The sequence below is a fragment of the Chaetodon trifascialis genome, chromosome 6 (genome assembly GCF_039877785.1).
Source record: "Chaetodon trifascialis isolate fChaTrf1 chromosome 6, fChaTrf1.hap1, whole genome shotgun sequence".
NCBI classification, from domain to species: domain Eukaryota; kingdom Metazoa; phylum Chordata; class Actinopteri; order Chaetodontiformes; family Chaetodontidae; genus Chaetodon; species Chaetodon trifascialis.
This window is the reverse complement of record NC_092061.1, coordinates 5,785,255-5,804,270: the sequence shown is the minus strand read 5'-3', so window position 1 is coordinate 5,804,270 and position 19,016 is coordinate 5,785,255. Positions and strand designations below refer to the sequence as shown.

Sequence of the window (19,016 nt, the reverse complement as noted above, 5' to 3'; positions counted from 1 at the left end):
TGATTTATTAAAAATGAAAATGTTAAGTGTGTTACAACCTTCTAATACAATAGTGTTCTCGTTTATCAGATGTGCATAAGTGAGAAATCATGAATCCTGTATGCTGTAAAGTAAAAAAGATGAAGTGGGAGGAAGCGAATGGTAGACAATTACCCCTTTAAACTGAATTTAAACCAACCACACCCGTCATTGACACTGGCAAACACAGATGATTAAAAAAAAATCTTCCGGGCTAATAACCCTGTCACAGACAGACAGACAGACAGACAGACAGACAGACAGACAGACAGACAGACAGACAGACAGACAGACAGACAGAGAAGCCTTTCGGTTTGAAGAGTCTGACTCACAGCTTCAGGATAGATGGGACAGTAACAAGGGGCTCCTCATCAGCCCATAATGTCACGAGTGATTGAGCTCTGCCACCTTGCCGCAGATGTCCTTGATATCCCTCTGAAGCTTCTTCTTGTCGAGGTGGGATTTGATGTCACCTATCTGCCTCAGGGACTCGATGGCATCATGCACAGACAGGAACCCTGTCCAAACGAGAGGCGGGGTGTGCAGAGGATCGGCAGATGTGACGCGTTTGAGGTGAAAACCACTCTCTGTGCTCTTATAGCTCTCTATAATATTGGCTCTAAACTTACGTAGCAGCCTCATAAACCTGTTGCATTTCTATTCAATTCATTTAACGACGTCAGCTTGTATTTTGCTCTCTGTAATATCCTTGTGGTCTCTGTTTCTCATGTCTGGATTAAATTGTCTTTGGTCCTCATCATCAGTTATCATGACTTCATTGGGTAGTTACTGCCTAAAATGGAAATATGCCTCAATATTGCATAAGAAGTAATATTCAGTGACTGTGAACTGTGAGATGGAGGGATAAACTTTCCTGAACAATGATGAGGTATTAAATCTCTCTCCCCTTCTCCTTCTGACTGCCTGTCTTGCTACGAATATTTACGGCACTCATCAATTATGCATAGCTTTTCTCCCCTCTATTACCGACTCCTTCCATCTTTTCATCCTATACTTAAAATAGAGCTGTGGATGGATGGCTCCCTCAGACTGAGATCGCCGGCTCGGCGGTGATTCATAGAGCAGTTTCCCCTGGCTTTTATTTACTGAGGGAAGCTCCTTTCTATTTGTCTACGCGTTAATAAAAGCTGGAGGATGAGAGGGGTTGACAGAAAGCGGGGAAGGTTTGAGATCTAGTGCCAGGGCTCCTGGGAAATGAGCTTCCAGTTGGCACAGAGGCGAGATGGGGATGGATGCAGAGCTGAGCTGCTGCACTGGGCTGCCTGGATAGCTGTGTATTGCTGTGGCTTGTCCTATGACTTATTAGCTCTGTCGCTAATTTAATAAAACCTCTGCTGTATTTGCATTTATGATCAGGAAGTCATGTTAGTTAGTGTGCTGCTCGTAGGTTTCCTGGTCAAACACAGAGGAAGACAGACTGGCTCAGCTAACCACGTGTCTAGAAATATTATTTTAATATAATGTTATTCTGTTGGATTTGTCGTGCCATATTGAAAATCTATATGTTTCAGACAATTCTGCTGCGTTATATAGACTTTAACAGAGCTCTGCTGCCCTGACTATCAGCATAACTCAAATATGGCTGACTTCTCATGCTTAATTTAAGATGTCATCACCAAGTCATTGACCACTGTCATGAACTGGGATATTAAGCGTCTCATCTGTGGGCAAAAGAAATGAAGCAGTCACTTCAATTTATGACTAATTATCTTTTTCTCTTTTTTGAAGCGTTTTTGTATGTGCATTTTTTCCTTGACGTGTGGTGGAGTAAATGTAGCCTGTGTGTGTTTACCCACCGATGACAGCAAGTTACAGACAGTGATCACCCACCTTTGTGGTATTCCTGTTTGAGCAGCTGCAGCTCCTGGTGGAGGCCGCTCTCCACTGAGGTCATTCTTTTACCGAGTTTGGTTTCAGAGCGCTTCAGCTGATCGGCCTGGCTGCGGTCGGCCTGGTGCTGCTGGGTCTCAAGCTGCGCCACGCGGGCCTCCAGAGCCCGTAGCCGGTCAGCTAATCTCGACGCTGCCTCGAACTGAACACAGAGCGCACACGTAAAACTCTTAAATCCTGATTTTATGGTGCTGCTTCAACATATTTTTTGATATAGAAAAAAGGCAAATAAATTGGGGAAGTGACAAAAGGCAACAGCCTCTTTAGTCTCATAGTTAACGATTAATTATTGCTTAAAAATGCCCCATATGGCACCTGGAACAGCTCACCCATACAAAACCCTCCCCACAGCGTTCTCAGCATCTGTTCCACCTGATTATCATTCTGCAAAATCACTGATTTTTTCTCTGCTGAGCTAAAAATGCACGAACCCCGCATGTTTAAACACCACACGCAGATATCCAGATGAAGCCTGGGTTGTGGTTTGTCACTGTGGACGTCACTGCATGAACTGTGGGTCAAGCCGGCAGCTACATTACCGTTTGGTCCTGCTGTCCTGTGCAGCGCTGGGCTGAGCTGTTGAGCTGTTGTTCTGTCCACTTCCTCAGCGAATCGGTCTGCTCCTTGGCTGCCTTCAGTTCACCTGACATCCTGCAAAGCCATCAGGAACACAGAGAAGACAAATGCCGCAGACTTTGAAAATGCAGCCACAGATAAAAGTAATGACGTTGCAAGTCAAAACATCCAAAATCTTCTTCTTGGACATACATGCAAATTAGTGCAGCACAAAAAATAACTGTCTTCATGTAAGTAATGTGGGAAAGTTACAGTTTTTACCCTGTTCACCTGCATGTCTCCCCATTAAATGAAGATGCCTCACGTTCAGCCGGTTGAAGCTGTCTCTCAGTTAGACTTCAGAATTTCGTTCTATCTTTGGTAACTACAGGTGAGACCTTCATCTGCAATTGCTCTGCTTTGTTTGGTTTAGTTGTCAGCCCCAGCAGGAGGAACAGTGTCGCACAGCAGGTGGGTGCCGCTGCTTTATGTGCATGGAGGCACAAAAACTCACGTAACCAAACAGCTGAATGCACATCCGCACAACATAAGCATACATATGCTTGAAGATCCAGATACTTCTCAAAGTACGACAAAATAATTACATTTACATTACACATAATTACATTACATTACACACTGTTAGCTCAAAAAGGTGGTGGAATGATGCTCATGAACAGTTGAGAAATACTTGACGCTGATCTTGACAGAATGCCATTTGTATGGTTGCATGAAGCTCCCATTACTCACACAGCCCATTGGGTCAGCAGTGTTAGTGAGATGAAAGCTGCAACCTTGGACATGCTGAGTGAATATTGCGTGGGCTGTATTGTAAAAGAGGACACAATACGCAGTGGCTCATGGAGAATTCCTCTCTCGGGTGATTTTTCTGTTGTGTATAAAACATATTGGCGCTTTGACCTTCTTTCCTCTAATTCCAATTCAAGAGATTCTTCCTCAATGAGAAAATCAATGTGTGTGTGTGGTGGGATGTTTGTGTGCATGTGTTTGACTAGAGTGCAAATCAGACTCCTGCAACAAATTGATCCAGCTTTCCATGTCTGCTGCGTTAGGGACACCTCATTTATAACACCACACCGGCTGCCTAATGTGGCTCATGCTGACAGTTGTTTGGCGAGGCGTATAGAGTCCTCGTAGTTTCAACATGTCTCCGTTGTAAGAGGGCGAGTGTTCCTTCATTTAATGGCTGTCCCTGTGTTCTTGAGCTTGTCTGAGACCTAACGTCAAACACGTTGGACTCTCTTGTCAGTGGCCTTGTGCTGTGAGAAGCAGAAAAAGCTGAATTGTTGCTCAAAAACAAAAGTCACAGTTAAGTCATGTATTTCTACTGAGCGTGTGTAGAGGATTTTAGAGTTGTGATCTCCAATTTCAAACTGTCCATGCACCATTCAAGTTGTATTAGACGGGACAAAAAGACAGTCACGAATATGTCAAATAAGGGCGCTTAAACTGGTGCAGACTTTGGACACTGAGTTTCATTTGTGGAAACCAAAGGAGCCTCGATTGACGGATGCCTTTTGCTTCTAAGTGGCCTGACAGCAGTTATGAATCTATATTTAAAGTTAGGTGGTCAGAGATGTTTAACAAAGAGTCAGTCCCCTGTGGACTGACGGTCAATGAAGAACCCCCCCGCAAACGTTATTATATTGTAGGCATTTGTTTTTTGGTCTTGTCATTCCACCTGTGTCAGAAACACATAGACAGTGTTGCTTTTCATCTATTTTTATCTATTGTTCTTTTGCTTCGAGCGTGATCACTGACCTGCTTTCCTTTGCAGATCTACAACATTACTAAATAGAGCGTATTCATCACGTATGTCTCTCTGCTGCTGTTTCCTTCACGACAAAACTACGTGGTTAAGTTTGCATATTGCTGCCGATTGAGATTATTTATCAGCTGGACATGTAAATCAATTTAACGAACAGCTTCTCTGTGCTCCTGGCATCATTATGGTGAGGTTGCCATGAGCTTGTGAGCTTGAAATAGCTGTAGAGAGGTGACTCAAGCTGATTTACAGTTCAAACCCACTGCCACATCGTGGTGCAGCGAGACATTCAGGGTTCTCACTCGGGAAAGAATGAGTGCAGTTCTGCTTGGTAATGAGAGGTCCTCTGCTGCATGTGGTCTGCTTTGCTGGACTACTCGCCTGCTGACTCGTCTCAGACACTGAGGGGCCAGTGCTTCCTGCAATGGTCACACCCACATCCGTGTCTTTCTCTTCTATCTTGTTGCTTAAATCCTGATAAAACAGTGTTTTAACTCAATTTTACTTCATGTATCACTGTAAACTGTTGTGAAATGTTGCAGTTGTCTTGACTGTTACATATGGCTACACTAGATAACACTGTCTCCGTGCGGAGGACAATATGGACGAAAGCTTCTGTGTGTAATGTCAAGGTGAGTGAGGGGGTCATCAGCGAGGAGGTTTCTCTGCCAGGAATGAGAAAGAAGAAGAAGATTCAGAGGGACAGTCCCCTTTATTTGTCACACAACATACACGTGCATGCCATGCAACTGGTGAAATTTTGTCCTCCGCATCTGACCCTGACCCATCCTGGTCATCTTTCCTCCGCGGCAGTGAACACGGGGAGAACATGCAAACTCCACACAGATAGGCCCCCTTTTTCCTGGAGCAGCAGGCACCGAAGGCATGGTGGAGGACACGCCCCCGGCGCCCACAGAAGGAATCGAACCCAGGACAGAGTTCTAGCTGTGAGGCGACAGTGTTTCCATTGTGCCACCAAAAAAACAGCAGTTCCCATACCGGGAGTCGAACCCGGGCCGCCTGGGTGAAAACCAGGAATCCTAACCGCTAGACCATATGGGACAGTTAGGTAGCATGCTTTATTTTTACTGTTTTTGTCCGTTATTGACAAAATGTATAACTTAAGTTTCTGTTGAGACCAGTAACAGTCTGTTTTTAAAAAAGAAATAAGAACTATGGATATTATAATATTATATCTTTAATTAATGCCTTACCTGGCTTCTAGTAGTTGAACCTTTGCATGCAGGTCGGACATGGAGCGCCTCTGGCCCTGGGAAAGCTCTGCCAATGAGGCCTCCAGTCTCTCCAGGTCATGATAAAGCTGAAAGCAGGAAAACACGCAGACACGCGTCGTTCTGAGACGCTGGATAATCTCGCAGTGCGGATCCATGGTCTGACTCCCTTTGTTGTTTCTGCTGAGTCGAGCTGATTGAGCCACTGTCAGGACTGGGAGTCAGGTCGGTGACCCACTTTCTCTGCATTTTCAATTACCTTTATGGTACATGCTTGACCACTGCTCCACAGCTAATGTGCTATCATCACAATGATTGATCACCCTGTGCCACCACTAGAACGGAGTTGAGGCTGCATCAGTGTGAGTGTGTGTGTGTGAAGGGCAGCTGCGGTCGGCTTTAGATTTAGTAAAATGATGGAGGATATTATAACTTGTGACTTATGTGTCCTAATCCGAGCTTGTTTGTTATAGTTTTCATACTGCTCACGTAAAGAAATTTGACACAAAGGGCAGTAAAAGCTGTCCTTGACATCCAAGTGTTTCAGAGTTGCCATCCTGTCTAGGATAAACAGCAAAATACTGTTGTCAGATTATTATTTCCTTCAGGCAAATGAATATAATCCTGCTTTTATACCAAAAAAAAAAAAAAAATCCACAGAGGAGAGTGTAATTCCTTAGACTGGAGTATTCACTGTGTGTTAAAACACAGGAGGGGTAGGGATTAGATTAGGGTTGTAGACTTTGCTACTTACTGTAATATGGTATAATGTAAGAAAAAGAAGAATAAGATTAAGAGTCTACAGCTTTGCTCGCAGGTTTTTGAGTCTGTACTGCAAAGTGGTGCTTAGCAAAATGCTAAAGCCAGCATGCTGATGTTTCATAGGTAAAATGTTTAAAATGATGAACAGCTGAGTTTAGTGTGTTAGCATGCTCATATTTACTAATTGTTAGTAAAGACAAAGTGCATATTATTAGAATTTTTGCAGGTATTTGGTCAATGAATGCTTGAACACAATTTCATAGCAATGCATTGAATAATTGTTGAGACATTTCTGTCTGGAACAAATTGGTGGACCGACTGCCTGACGTACACTGCCAAGACATTTACTGGCATTTGGATGCTTTGTGCTTAGCTCGTATTCAAGCTAAACTTCTGTCTTACGTTTTTTATGCCAAAACCTTCGTCAGCACTGATGCATTGTCTCTCACCTTGACTCCCAGTTCCTTGAGCTGCACATCCACAGCTGTCCTGAGCTCTGCCACCTCCTGCTGCAGTCTAATCAGCTGCCGCTCCCCCGAGCTCACGTCAGTGCTTAGCTTGGCAATGCTGGAATCACACCTGAGATAATAGGTGGGGAATCGGAGAGGGATGGCTGAATGAGAATATTGGGATCAGACGGAGTTGAGGAAAGGTGTGAAGACAGGGAGATGAGCGAAAGGCTGCAGAAAACAGGGAGGAAGAGCTTTACTGAAGCACACACTTTCACACAGTCTGCAAACAGACAGATGGACGGAAAAAAATCTGACAGCTGCCCTTATCAATTCTTTCTAAGGTGAGCTAATGGAAGCCAAAAGCTCTGCTGAATCCTGAGCAGTGACACTTTATCCTCTGAATGCTGAACAAACACATGTTAACGTTCCAGTGGATGCATGTTTGTATCTGCTGATGAATTACTGATATTTAAAAAAAACAGGCAAAAACATGACAACCAATCAAAGAAGTTTCACAGATTTATTACCAAACATAATCAGCAGAAAAATAACTCACAGCCTCCCACATGCAGCATCTGGTTTCTAACACACTCTCTGTTCAGTTTGTGTAATAAGCATGAGCTGTACTGGCCCTTGTTACCAGCATTGCTTCCTTCCTGTGCTTAATTTAAGAGGCCATCACTAAGCCTGCAAATTCTCTCCCTCCCTGACTCCATCAGGGTTACTGTGTGAGTGTATGGCAATATATTTGTGGTAAAATACAGTGTACATTCAACAATTAATTCCAGTAGCTAATTATGAAGATGCCCAGGCTGAAATTTGGGTTATTTCCCTGTGGACCACTACAGCCCTTCCATAAAGGGCTGTAGTGAACAATACAGCTTATCAAAAACCACTGGCCCTTAACTTAGTCCATTATTTATGACTAACATACAAGAAGTCATTAGACTGAGTAGGTGAGGTTTTTCTAAAGCCTTTATTGGACCATAAATCAGCTGTCTGTTGAGTAAATCTCCTCTCACCACTGAGGAGGCAGGCCTGCTGTAAAACAAGATGTTCACAAAATAACACTACATCTTTGATGTGCTGTCTGATGAGAAATTGCACGACGACGAGGTGTTCAGAAGAAGTCAGACTCGGCGGCTACGCAGTCCTGTTAAGTCCTGTTAGGCAGGGCACCGAGATGGCTGCCTCTCTTCAGCTATCCGACCTAATGAGCGCAATTTGCACAGACACAAAATAATGAGCAAGTGCTAATCAGCATCTCGAGTGTGCTCGAACCCTGAAACTTCATTCTGGTGAGAACGGAATAACTAATGTGTGCATGTGTGTGTGCGTGTCTGTGAGGGTGATGCCATGGTGGATTGCGAGACTGTGAAATGCTGCCAGACAGGACATGGGCTGCACAATTTGACTTCATTAGAGGGAGAGAATAACAAGCAGGATGTCAGCAAGGAAAGTTAATCAGTTAAATCGCCTGTGCATCAGACCTGACTCTGAATAATTGTACAATTTGTCCAAATAAGGAGGAAAGTTTGAATCTGTTAGCTGCTAGCTGCTCGCTGTATTTGTTGACACTCCTTATTGACCTGTTCCTGAGGTGCATACCTGGCTACTCTTCCTCTCAGGTCTCCAATGACAGCAACGTTCTTCTGGTCCAGGCTTTGAACGGCCATTGTGGTTCCAGAGGTGATGGAGTCCTGCTGGGTGATGTGTCTCTCCAGGGCCTGTTCAGACCAAAAAGAGCATGAGGTGTTAAAGGAATAGACATTTCTTCTCATAATGTTAATGTGAAACACAGATGCAGAAATGCACAAATCAAGCATTTAGTATGTGTAGAAGCTAATTTTTCTGGACCTGGCTGGATGCTCTGAATGCTGTGAAAATCACCATTATGGGTAAAACGACCACATGTCCTTCGCTGAGAGAGATATCATAAAACTGCCCTAAATTTCATCACCACCTTTGCATGAATGATCATTGTAAAGGACAGGCCACACGTGTGTGCAGTGCATCTCTGATAAGCCAGCATTAAAGAAACGACCCTCTGGCTTATCAGGGGAGCAAACAGTGACCGTGTGATGTTCCCTTCATTTGACTTAGCTGAATATTCACTTCACGACTTGGCTTATTATTTCTTCCTGTGAAGAATTAATGAACTTTTCGGCATTCATGCAATATCTCAGATAATGACAGCCTTTAATCATGTTAATGGTCTATTTGATATGCACTAATGAAGCAATGTATTTCATGTTTGTGCTGTCTTTGTTATCAAAGTGTGGCTTGATGCTCTGCTCAGTCAAAGATGGTTCGCAGTAATTCACCCGGCTGCTGATTTTCAGAGGTGAGTCCAGTGTTTATCTAAGCACATACTGTGCACATCGTTTGGTTTTTGCTTATACACACAAATGTCCACGAGCTGATGCTGATGAGGTGTCAGGCAGGCTTTGCTCAGGCGCTGCACCATTCTATCAGGTGTAATCAAATCAGCTGCGAGTCTGGGGCCATGAGTGTGTGCTGCACATCAAAACAGACAAGGAGAAGAGAGGAAAGCAGGCAGGGATCCACGCAGATGGACAGTGACCCAAGATATATGCGACAGAAAACAAGGAAGGACACAACAACAACCTCCACTTGTATACCTGTATGTCCATGCTGAGCCGCTTGACAATGCGAGTGATTGTCAGTATGTGATTCTCCAGCAGCTTTCGGGAAAGCGCCTCGACCTGCACAGAGCCCCGGGTGGACTGCAGCGCCGCAGTCACCTCCTCTTTGATCCTGAAAGCCTGCTCCAGCAGCACAGCCAGCGTCCCCTCCTGACCGCTCGGACGACCCTCCGAGACGTCAGGCCTTGACCAGGAAGTCAATAGAAAACCAAGCTTTGAGTCATTCAATTTAATTTTAGAAGCTTGTTTCTATTGATTTTGGCCGTTGAGCTTGAAAAGGAAAACATGAAATGTGACGAGGAAACATTTTCTAGCACTGGAGGCGCAGGAGGACATGCTTTTACAGTGTAATTGAATGAATCATCCACCCAGTGTGAGAAGATGTCCACTGGTTTTCACGCCCTCAGGTCATCCTCAGACCAGATCTCTCATTGACTTCATGTCCCTGTGCTTGCTGTGTCACCCTGTCTGATGCTACTGTGGATTAAGGATTCATGTGAATTTACTATCCCAGCAGCAGTGGGAAACAGAACTTATCTACCTCTCCGACACACACATTGATTTTAAATTAGTTTTAAGATCCACAGGAACTAAGGACGGGCAAAATATCAAGGTGCTGTAATAGTTTGTGATGTTTAAAATAAACAGAAACATAAAGTTACCTGGTGTGATTCTGATAGGGCTGCAATTTGGACTCATGTGACATTATTTCATCTAAAAAATAAAAGCAAATATTACATATTGTACAATATATAAACAATAAATAAAGCAGTAATTTTCATTTACTACATTTCAGAAGACTCACGGGTCTGTGCTCTTCTTCAGCTGCCTCTGGAGTTCATGTGTTTGTGTTGTCACTCGGTAACTGTGGTTTCTCTGAGTGGGGTGTGCCTGCCTGCCACTGTCAATTCGTCAACACAGTAATGTGAGAATGAATCATTGTACTGTTGGTGAAGCAGCTTAACTCAACAGACCAGAACAGTGTAAACACTAACTTTTACTTAAACTCGATGGTTGGTGATTTTATAGATGCAGAACTCTAAAAACCGCTTTAGACTTCAGTCAGCTCTTCAATTCATGAGCATCACTTTTCTCAGATTTATAATAAAATGTTAAATAATCTTTTCTTCAAACATTTTAGTTTCTTTTCTGTCTTATCACACATGGCACCTTCTTTCATTGGAGTTAGCTTACTCATGATACAAATAAACACCATATTCATTAATGGTTCAAATTTTGCATTAATTAAGCATCTATTGCATTTTTCTTTTAAGTACAACAATCAAGCCCTCTTGGGGTGGTCCTTCTCATGCGGCTGAATGTGGCTAATTACAGGCAGTTGTTGCTTAAGTAGCTTATTAGCATTTGATTAAAATTCTAATTGAGTTTAGTGTAAATATTTTTTTTTTTTTTACCTGCATTCAAATCAATAACAAAGTTTTTGCCCACAAACAGCTGAAATTGCTCTCGCTTAGTCATATTTGTTCATAGATACAGTAAATCTCAGACACATTAGGAGCATTTCAAGGTGAAAAAAGTGAATGAAAGTCCTTAAATGATTTGATGTACAGTAGTTAATCACTGTCCAGTAAAAAGAGGTAACAAGCAGCCCCGCTGGGCTGGACTCAGGAAGAGAATATCACCAGATCATTAAGGGCCTCAGCTCCATATTTAATTCATCTGCTGTTTCATTACACACAATATAGCCATCGTTGAACCTTCAGCTTTTACCTGACTGAAAGAATTACGAGGGGCATGATTCAACACCGCCAGTGACAGCCAAATCAACAACAGCCATATAATGTTTTATTTAACCTACATCATCACACAGTGCGAGTCAGCAGTGTAGCAGTGCAACACAATCACAGGTAACTGCAGTCAGTGGAAGAACGTGATTCTGAGTTTTTAAGTGTGTTTGAAGGTGTGTGCGTGAACAGCCACACACACTGTGGATTACTGCCGTATCAACAGGACCGGGGTCATTAAGAGGAAAGGCCTGCTCGCTGCAGACTCATCAGTTATCCATGCCGGCCCAATGGAAAAGCCGATGGAAGCTGAAAGGAATTGTTTGGCTCACCTGCTCACATCTCCATCCACTTAACTTAAAGGAGGGGGGGCTCGCTGTGCTGCTGCCAGCGCCCTCTTGGTTGTAATTAAAGTGTCTCATTTTGTAGGATGGATGAGATATTAAGCAAAGTGATCAAGCTACAACAAAACTTGTTATTGTCTTCTCATCCAATGTCTGATATACATACAGATTACACATAGACGGGACTGTATGTCAAACGCTGCAGAAGGTATCGTCATCACCTTCATCATCACACCCACAAGTGGCACCAAGGTCATATCGCTGAGAGTGCATGAATAAATGTTCGTGTATACAAGGCCTTGGACTCTCAGTGCATCTATGTGGGATGAATTTCAACATTCCTCTGTAATTTACTCGCTCAAAGTGAAATTTCATCAGCCCTGTTTTCAGATGAAAGGTCATTCTGTGACCTCTTCTGGGTGTGTACATGTGTGCTAGTTAGATGGAGAGGGGGGTGTTCGTTCTTGTAATTACTGTCTCTGTGTTTGTTTATATGAAAGTGGGCACAGTGTTAACCAGGGGGATGGAGCTGGCCAGGGCTGAAACCAGGGCCAGAGGGGAAGACGTAATGAGTTATTATACACACCGCACAGCATCTAAAAAGAGAGGGGGCTGCTCTGCTCTGCGCTGCATCCTGCTCTCTGCTGCATGTGGGTGATAACATTCACTGAAGCCTGACCCATTTGGCAGAGAGAACATATCCGGACGTGGCTACAGTGCGGAAACATCCACGATTCAAAAGAGAACAGGTCTTAATAAAAACCTCGAAGGTTTCAGATTCACTGTCAGCTCTGGATTTAGCAAGGTCACTGCTGTGAAAGAGGGGATCCGGTGGCTGTAAATCAGCATGAGCAAACACGTATATCAAAACAGACAAAGATAAACTTAGATGGTGTGACAGGAGATCCACGGCTGAATTATAAACATCTCCACGAGGCATTGTGGGGATGCGTTATGCAATCACCAGCATACAGATTATCCAAATGACATGGCTGGCCAGAGGGAGGCGCGGTGCAGCCTTCGTCCTTCATTTGAGTGTAACAATTAATGGGGAAGTTTACTAAACCTTGGTAAAGCACGGCGGATAGAGCAGGGACGCAAAGACCGTCAACAACCAAGCGCAGCGGTTACCAAGCATTTTTAGATGATCTTGCAGAAGTGACTGCACGAACTCCAACTTCACCATTGAGATGAAATAAATCTTCAGTCGATGAGGATATTGCTTGCCGCCTGACAGTGTGTGACATAAAATTTATTGTGCTGCCTGCATAGGCATTCTACAAGCTTCGTTGGGAGACGAACATCCCCTTCATCAGCACATTGCGCGTCTCCTTCTTGGCGCTCTGAACTGATCATCAGTGGAAGTGCTCCCGAGCCGCAGCAGCCCAACTGTGACATCCTTCCACTATTCAGAGCGTGCTCAGGCAGGCTGGCTGGCTGCTGCACAGGCACCATGGAGCAAAAACCACCCAAGGATGAGAGCAGCGCCAAGGGACAGGAGTCTCTGTCCTACCAGCGGAGGATGTGGAAGAATTTCCAGGAGAAAACCAAGCCTTGGCTCAGTCCTAAACTGGGATCGGAGCGTCGGGGTGCCGGGGGCGCGGAGGGCAGCAAAAAGGAATCGGGGTTATGGATGTTTAAGAGGAAAAAGAAACAGCTGGACCGGGTGTTTTCGTCGTCTCAGCCGAATCTGTGCTGCTCTACCCCGGCGCCTTTTGAAGGAGATAAGAAATCCCTTGGAAGCGACGCTATGCCCGGCACCAGCAGCGGCGGCCAGCCGCTGGTACACCCACTTGGCGCAGCTTCTGGAGCCACGGGGAGCAAACCCGAGCTGACGGCGCACGGAAGCCCAAAACTCCCCGTATCCCAGCTGATCATGTACCAGCAGAAGAGCTCCTCTCTCGGCTCGGCATGCTTCGAGAAACTGGTGGTGGACCCGGCCGCGGTGATGGGAGAGGAGGAGCAGCTGCGTAAAAACGCAAGCGATTCTGTGAGTAAAGAGCATGTGGCAAAACACGCATCCCGTAAAATATCTGTTACTACCAAGTAGGCCTAAAGCTACTGGGAGAATTAAAACCCTGAAGGAGGTGGGCTGGGCTATAATGTCCTGGAAATTAAATAAAGCAGACAAGTTTCATGATGGTGGGGATGCGACGTGCTCGCTGCTCGTAGCCTATCATGTGATGCGCTCATCGATTTGCCTGTTCACTGCTTTCTTTACTCTGTCCTGTAGCTTGTAGGACTGCATGGGCCAGATGGCTACAACCAGTGCCAGTAAGCCCCTGTGTGATCATCACAAACAACACGCTTACATCACTTGGTCTGGTAGTATGCCACCACCAGTCACTATATCATGGCTGTGTAAGGTTAGTTCAATTAAAGAATCTTAGATAGGATTTCTACAGACTACACAGTCTGATGTCATTAAACAGCCTCCTTTTTGCCTGCTCACATCCCTTCCCTCCAGTATAAGGACTGTCCCCCCAGCTCCACAGTCCATCTGACACAGTGTCCTTGCCTGTGGACAGAGGCTCATGCTTAAGGGTTCATTATGTCTCCCCGTTAAACAAAAAGTGGGCAGTTGGCGAATGGTGATGGAGACTGATGGCAGCTATATCCCCCCACAAATCAACATGCTGAGTCAGGGTGGCCTAGGATAGACAGTATAAAAGGGACATGTCAGCTAGTGTAGGCTAGTTGCCGAGGCTGCATTCACAAAAATGACATACAGCCTAAAGGTGTCAGAGAAAACTCAAAATTTAGTGACTCAGTCAAACCGTATGAAAAACACTGCCTGGTGAGGGTAATGACTGAGAAAAAGTCTTTAAGGTCATGTCTGGAGCCACGATTTCTCCCCCGACAGCAGTCCGCTTCACTCCTCCTGCAGTGGGTCATGTCAGTTGAGACAGGATGTTGTGATGTTTAATAGCACTGTCGATAGCAATACATTTGAAGATGCAGTTTATGTAGGAGAGCCCAGAAGCTCTTTCTGTTTCAGTGGCAGCAGTTATTGCACAGCTTTTCATCTCACATCTCTTGAAGTGTTCCAGACCTGCTTCTGACCATCATCCAGATCGCTTTCTAAATGTGATTTAGCGTATAAGCACACTTCTCCCCATTAAAGTTGAGGCCAAACATCTCTTATCCATTAAATCTCCGGGAGAAGTGCAGTGCACTCAGCAGAAGAGGCAAAAGAAAGCGAGTATTAATGACTTCATTGAAATTGATCTTGCAGCTTCATCACAGCACTTCAGTTACATAATACACAGAGATCTCACTTTGCCAAATAAAGTTGTAGCGTTCAGCGCGAGCTATTAGTTACCTCCTGTTGTTGCCATGTTTATCTAAGCTTCTGTTGTTGATTTGTTGGATTGTCCACATAGCTGGAAAGAGGAGAGCAGTGGTAAACACTACATACAGTGACAGCTTCATTTTCTCAGGCTTTAGTACAGTCATTTGTTGTTATCTTGACGGTATGCATGTGCGATCACAGATAAAAAGACAAACAGTATGATCTTAATCTGTTATGTAATGAGGTGAGAGGATGAAGAAATGAGAAAAGGTGGGATGATGGCTGATGAGAGGAAAAAGGTGATGAAGACAGATCAGACAGGATTACAGGGTAATGAGAGGCGATGAGGGGGCGAGATGGGGTCAAATGAGGTAAGGTGAGAGATGATGATGTGATGTGTGAGAAAAAGAGATTAAGATTAGAGGAGAAGAAGTGAACAGAGATGAGGTGAGAATAGATTAGATTAGATTATACATGCTTTATTAGGCCGAATACCTGAGGCAAAGTAAAGCATTATATGACTAAGAAATCAGTGAAATAAAGACTCAACATGACAACAAACAATGTGCATTTTTGCATGTGCATTTCTGTGCATGCACGCTGATTCCATTTATTTGCATGTGCATATTGATGCTGCACTTACAGTATATGCTGCCTCAACACTTTATGAACCCAACAAGGATTATAACTCAAAGTCCCAGTCTTTTACAGTCATCCACAAATCCAGCGTTAGGTGAGTATATTCACCTTCTCATTACTAAAATGAGAGCATAAGGCTCCAGGCCACACTTTTGTAAATTAAATAAGAATATATGGAACATTAGAAGCACAATGCCTTTTCACATTTTGATTTGGAAAGTAAGTGCTGAAAGGGATTAAAGCCAAGTTCTGCAAGTAATTTCATTAATGACTCAAAGGAGGAAAGAAATAAGCACATTTTACTATTGCTGCTTGCAGTGCAGGGCAGTTAGATATGATATGTGTGTGTGTGTGTGTGTATTTCTGCATGTGTGTGAAGGCAGTAAAACATGACAGGGAAAGCACCTGCTGATGTGCCGCTTGCACACTCACTTGAAGAGGTTTAAAGAGTACTGTATTTATCATGTTCCTCCTCATTCTGTCTCTGTAATGGAAAATGTCACATTTTATAGGATTCATCCCTTCTTAGTCATTTCCTCCATTTTTATGCTAATAGGCGGCAGTAGCTCAAGTCTGTAGGGACATGGCTTTGGCATCTGACTATGTGGCAGTCCAGTCACCCCAACATCTCTACCCAATAACTGCATATTTATGGGTCCTGAGTGTTTGTGAATATTTCAGGCCTATGTGTACATAAAATAACATTAGACTGAAGTGTTAAGGGCTGCTGTGGCTCAGGAGGTAGAGCGGTCGTCTACCAATCAGGAGGTCGATGGTTCAATCCTTGGCCTCTGCCACAAGCCAAAGTATCCTTAGGCAAGATACTGAACCCCAAAATTCCCCCCCTTGCTCCACCATCGGTGTGTATGTCGCTTTGTAATTGTTGAATTCCCCCAATTGACAGGGGATTGATTGATTTGAATGGATCTGCAGAAGTTTCAGTACATTCTTCATATGTGCTTGTTTGAACTGAAGCAAAGGGTCACCTCTGTTACGTTTATTAAATGTATTCAGTACATTGCATTAATGGATAAGATTGTAGATACAGGTTCTGAATTCCAATCAGATAATACATGCATTCATCTAGAATCACTGGTAAATAACTTTTCCCATTGCCTTCGGACTGCTTCATGACTGCTTCCTCTGTGGCATTAGATTTAGACCAGAAAGCCAATTGGAGTCGTACTTGAATTTATTTTTTGCCACTCAGCCTAATGTGTTTGGTGTGATACAGGTGTCTGCTCCATCATTTGGATTCCCTGTGTCTGTATTTTCTTCCTGTAGGCTATTGTAACTCAAATATGTTTGGCCTCATTAACTAATTATCAGCTTGGAAAGCAAGCCATCCTCATTTTCACTGTGAATCATCCAATTTCTTATTTGCTGTAAGATGGAAGACTTTGCATCTGAACATGATATTTATTAGGGCAGAAAGACCTAAAATCTAAAACTTTGCTTTTCGCATTTGGATTACGTCAGGTCAAAGGAGTAATCAATCACAAGCATTCAATATCTTTGAAACAAGATCACCCTTAAACAAATAAACAAGTAAATAAACCACCAAAATAACATTTTGATATTGACTTTGAGACACTGGGTCACATTACATGGAAGCACAAAAACAACAACAATATGTCTATAAAATCCAGTGTGAAGAGATGAGTCATATTTGGCCAGCGTCGAAGTAATTTCTGGTATTTATGTTGAGTCACTGAGTCACATTACATGGAAGATATTTTAAAAGACTATTAATGTCTATTAAAAAGGAATTCAACATTAGTAATCAAAATAAGTGTGCTACATTAGATTAGGATGGAGGTACTGGAAAAACAAACTAGATGCTGTTTTTTTAAAACAGGAATTTATTGATGGTCCCTAAATCATGCTCCAGATTTTAAGCGCGAGGCTGTGAGGTCAACCGCCCGCCCATTGCCAAATATGGGCATGTTCACCGCGTTCAGGAAGTGCAAACAAACAACGCATTCGAGTCAATTGGCGTAATTAGCTAACAGGAAAAATTACATTAGATCATATATTGTTTAATCGTGACTTAGGTTACACCACCAGCACGGAGTCTACATATTACCGCTCCGGAAAAAAACGAGGAAAATCAGCGAAGTTCAGAGGCTGAACGACGCCTTTACCCGAAGCGGCTAACGTTAACTGTTAGCATGTTCTCCGTCTTTCCACTGGCTACTTCAGGTGCAAACACCTGCGTGGACTGGTTGGGACATCAAACCGAACCAACACAGCGTTACTTCGTCAATTTATACAAAGGTGGAAAGCATCTCTAAGTGCATTACGTAGAGACAGACACGGGTTAGCAAGTCGCTGTATCTGCTGCGTATTATTTCCCCCGCCATTACTGTTTTAGTTTTACTTACCGCGCGGTTTCAGCGGCCCCGGCCTTCAATGGAGTCAAACATGGCCTTCCGTTCGTTGCTCCTCTTCCTCTTGTGAAAACTTGTTTCTACACTTACGGACATGTTCATCAGGCTCCACACACCGAATGCCCAGTAGACGCGGCTGTCCAGGCCCCTTGGGAGAGGCCCTCGACGTGCTGCAATGATAATCCGGAGACGCTTCAACACAGACGTTGTATGTAAGTGAAGCTTTGACGCTAGAATTTGCGTTTTCTGCTGTATTACACAATAATTTTGAGTGCTGCACTCACCTCCATTGGCGTGCTTTGCTGTTTTTTGTCAGCTGAAGTGTCGCTGTCCATGGTATTGAATTGTGGATGCAGAAACACAGTCTGTGTGTTCAGTAGGGACGCACCATGAATCAGACTAGCAGCCTACTTAAATGGACATCAATGGGATCAACCCGGCACTGCAGCTTTCTGTCGTCTCCTGTCAGCTTAGTCATATTTTTGTCTCCATGTTTACACATCCATCGAAGGCACCCAGAACCCCATTTTTCAAGTCAATATGCAATTAGATAATCCACATCATGCAGTGTATTTTCACGTCGCTTTTAATGAAAAATAAGTATTTGATCTCAACACAACAGCCTGTGAGAGAAGAAATCAGTAGTTTGTGCTGTGATTCCAGTTCTCAGTCATTTCTTCTTTCTTCCTTCTGCTTGGCTCATATGGAGTGCTTTAAAATATTTAACACGTATGAACCAGGAAAGTAGGTTTTTGTGTCACAGAGACTATACGCTCACAACCTAATGCTAATTATATCTGATGTAAAACATGTGGTATGTGTTTCCATTAACCGACTTGTGTCCTGGACAAGCTGTAAAGTACTATTTGAAGATAGTGCAACTGTTTTTGGATGAACATGACCTGGACAAGTGGTTCATCCTTTTAAAATACTGAGTTAGTATGCTGCTTGAGTTTTCAAATACTGCAAAGTATTGGCTACTAATCTGTCGTACTTTAACGTTATAATTTGTATATCCTCAATGCCTTATTTAAGAAAATATTCACAAGCTTTGCTGATTGGTGAAGCGGCTACAGCTCCGACTCAAAGCAAAATAACCTGTTTGCTTTTCGCTGGGAAAGCCAGACATTTGGTCTGATTGATTTAACAGTTTACGCTTACTGACGTGATATCAAACCCACGGCGTATAGCTTACAGACCTCAGTTTATGTTGCACATCAGATC

The 19,016-nt window shown here is 43.6% G+C and overlaps 2 protein-coding genes and 1 non-coding gene across 6 annotated transcripts in view; 1 reads left to right on the top strand and 2 right to left on the bottom strand.

Moving 5' to 3' along the window:
• Window positions 1-312: 312 nt before the first annotated feature.
• fam81b (family with sequence similarity 81 member B) lies at window positions 313-10,711 on the bottom strand. Its single transcript, XM_070964976.1, has 9 exons — window positions 10,188-10,711; window positions 10,045-10,096; window positions 9,359-9,566; window positions 8,325-8,443; window positions 6,714-6,843; window positions 5,485-5,591; window positions 2,469-2,580; window positions 1,870-2,071; window positions 313-536 (listed from the first exon to the last, which is right to left on the bottom strand). The coding sequence occupies exons 2-9, from the start codon at window positions 10,086-10,088 to the stop codon at window positions 403-405; spliced, it is 1,056 nt and encodes a 351-aa protein (XP_070821077.1). The 5' UTR covers window positions 10,089-10,096; window positions 10,188-10,711; the 3' UTR covers window positions 313-402.
• Window positions 5,261-5,332, bottom strand: trnae-uuc (transfer RNA glutamic acid (anticodon UUC)). The gene has a single exon. It is a non-coding gene; the product is annotated as a tRNA-Glu (tRNA).
• A 90-nt stretch (window positions 10,712-10,801) lies between the features above and the next one.
• The window catches only part of mctp1a (multiple C2 domains, transmembrane 1a), a 137,249-nt gene continuing 129,034 nt past the window's right edge, over window positions 10,802-19,016 (top strand). For all 4 annotated transcript variants that reach the window (XM_070964975.1, XM_070964973.1, XM_070964974.1 and 1 more), the window contains exon 1: window positions 10,802-13,461. In XM_070964975.1, the coding sequence (XP_070821076.1) occupies window positions 12,925-13,461 (537 nt within the window). In that variant the 5' untranslated portion in view covers window positions 10,802-12,924. The remainder of the gene's footprint in view (window positions 13,462-19,016) is intronic.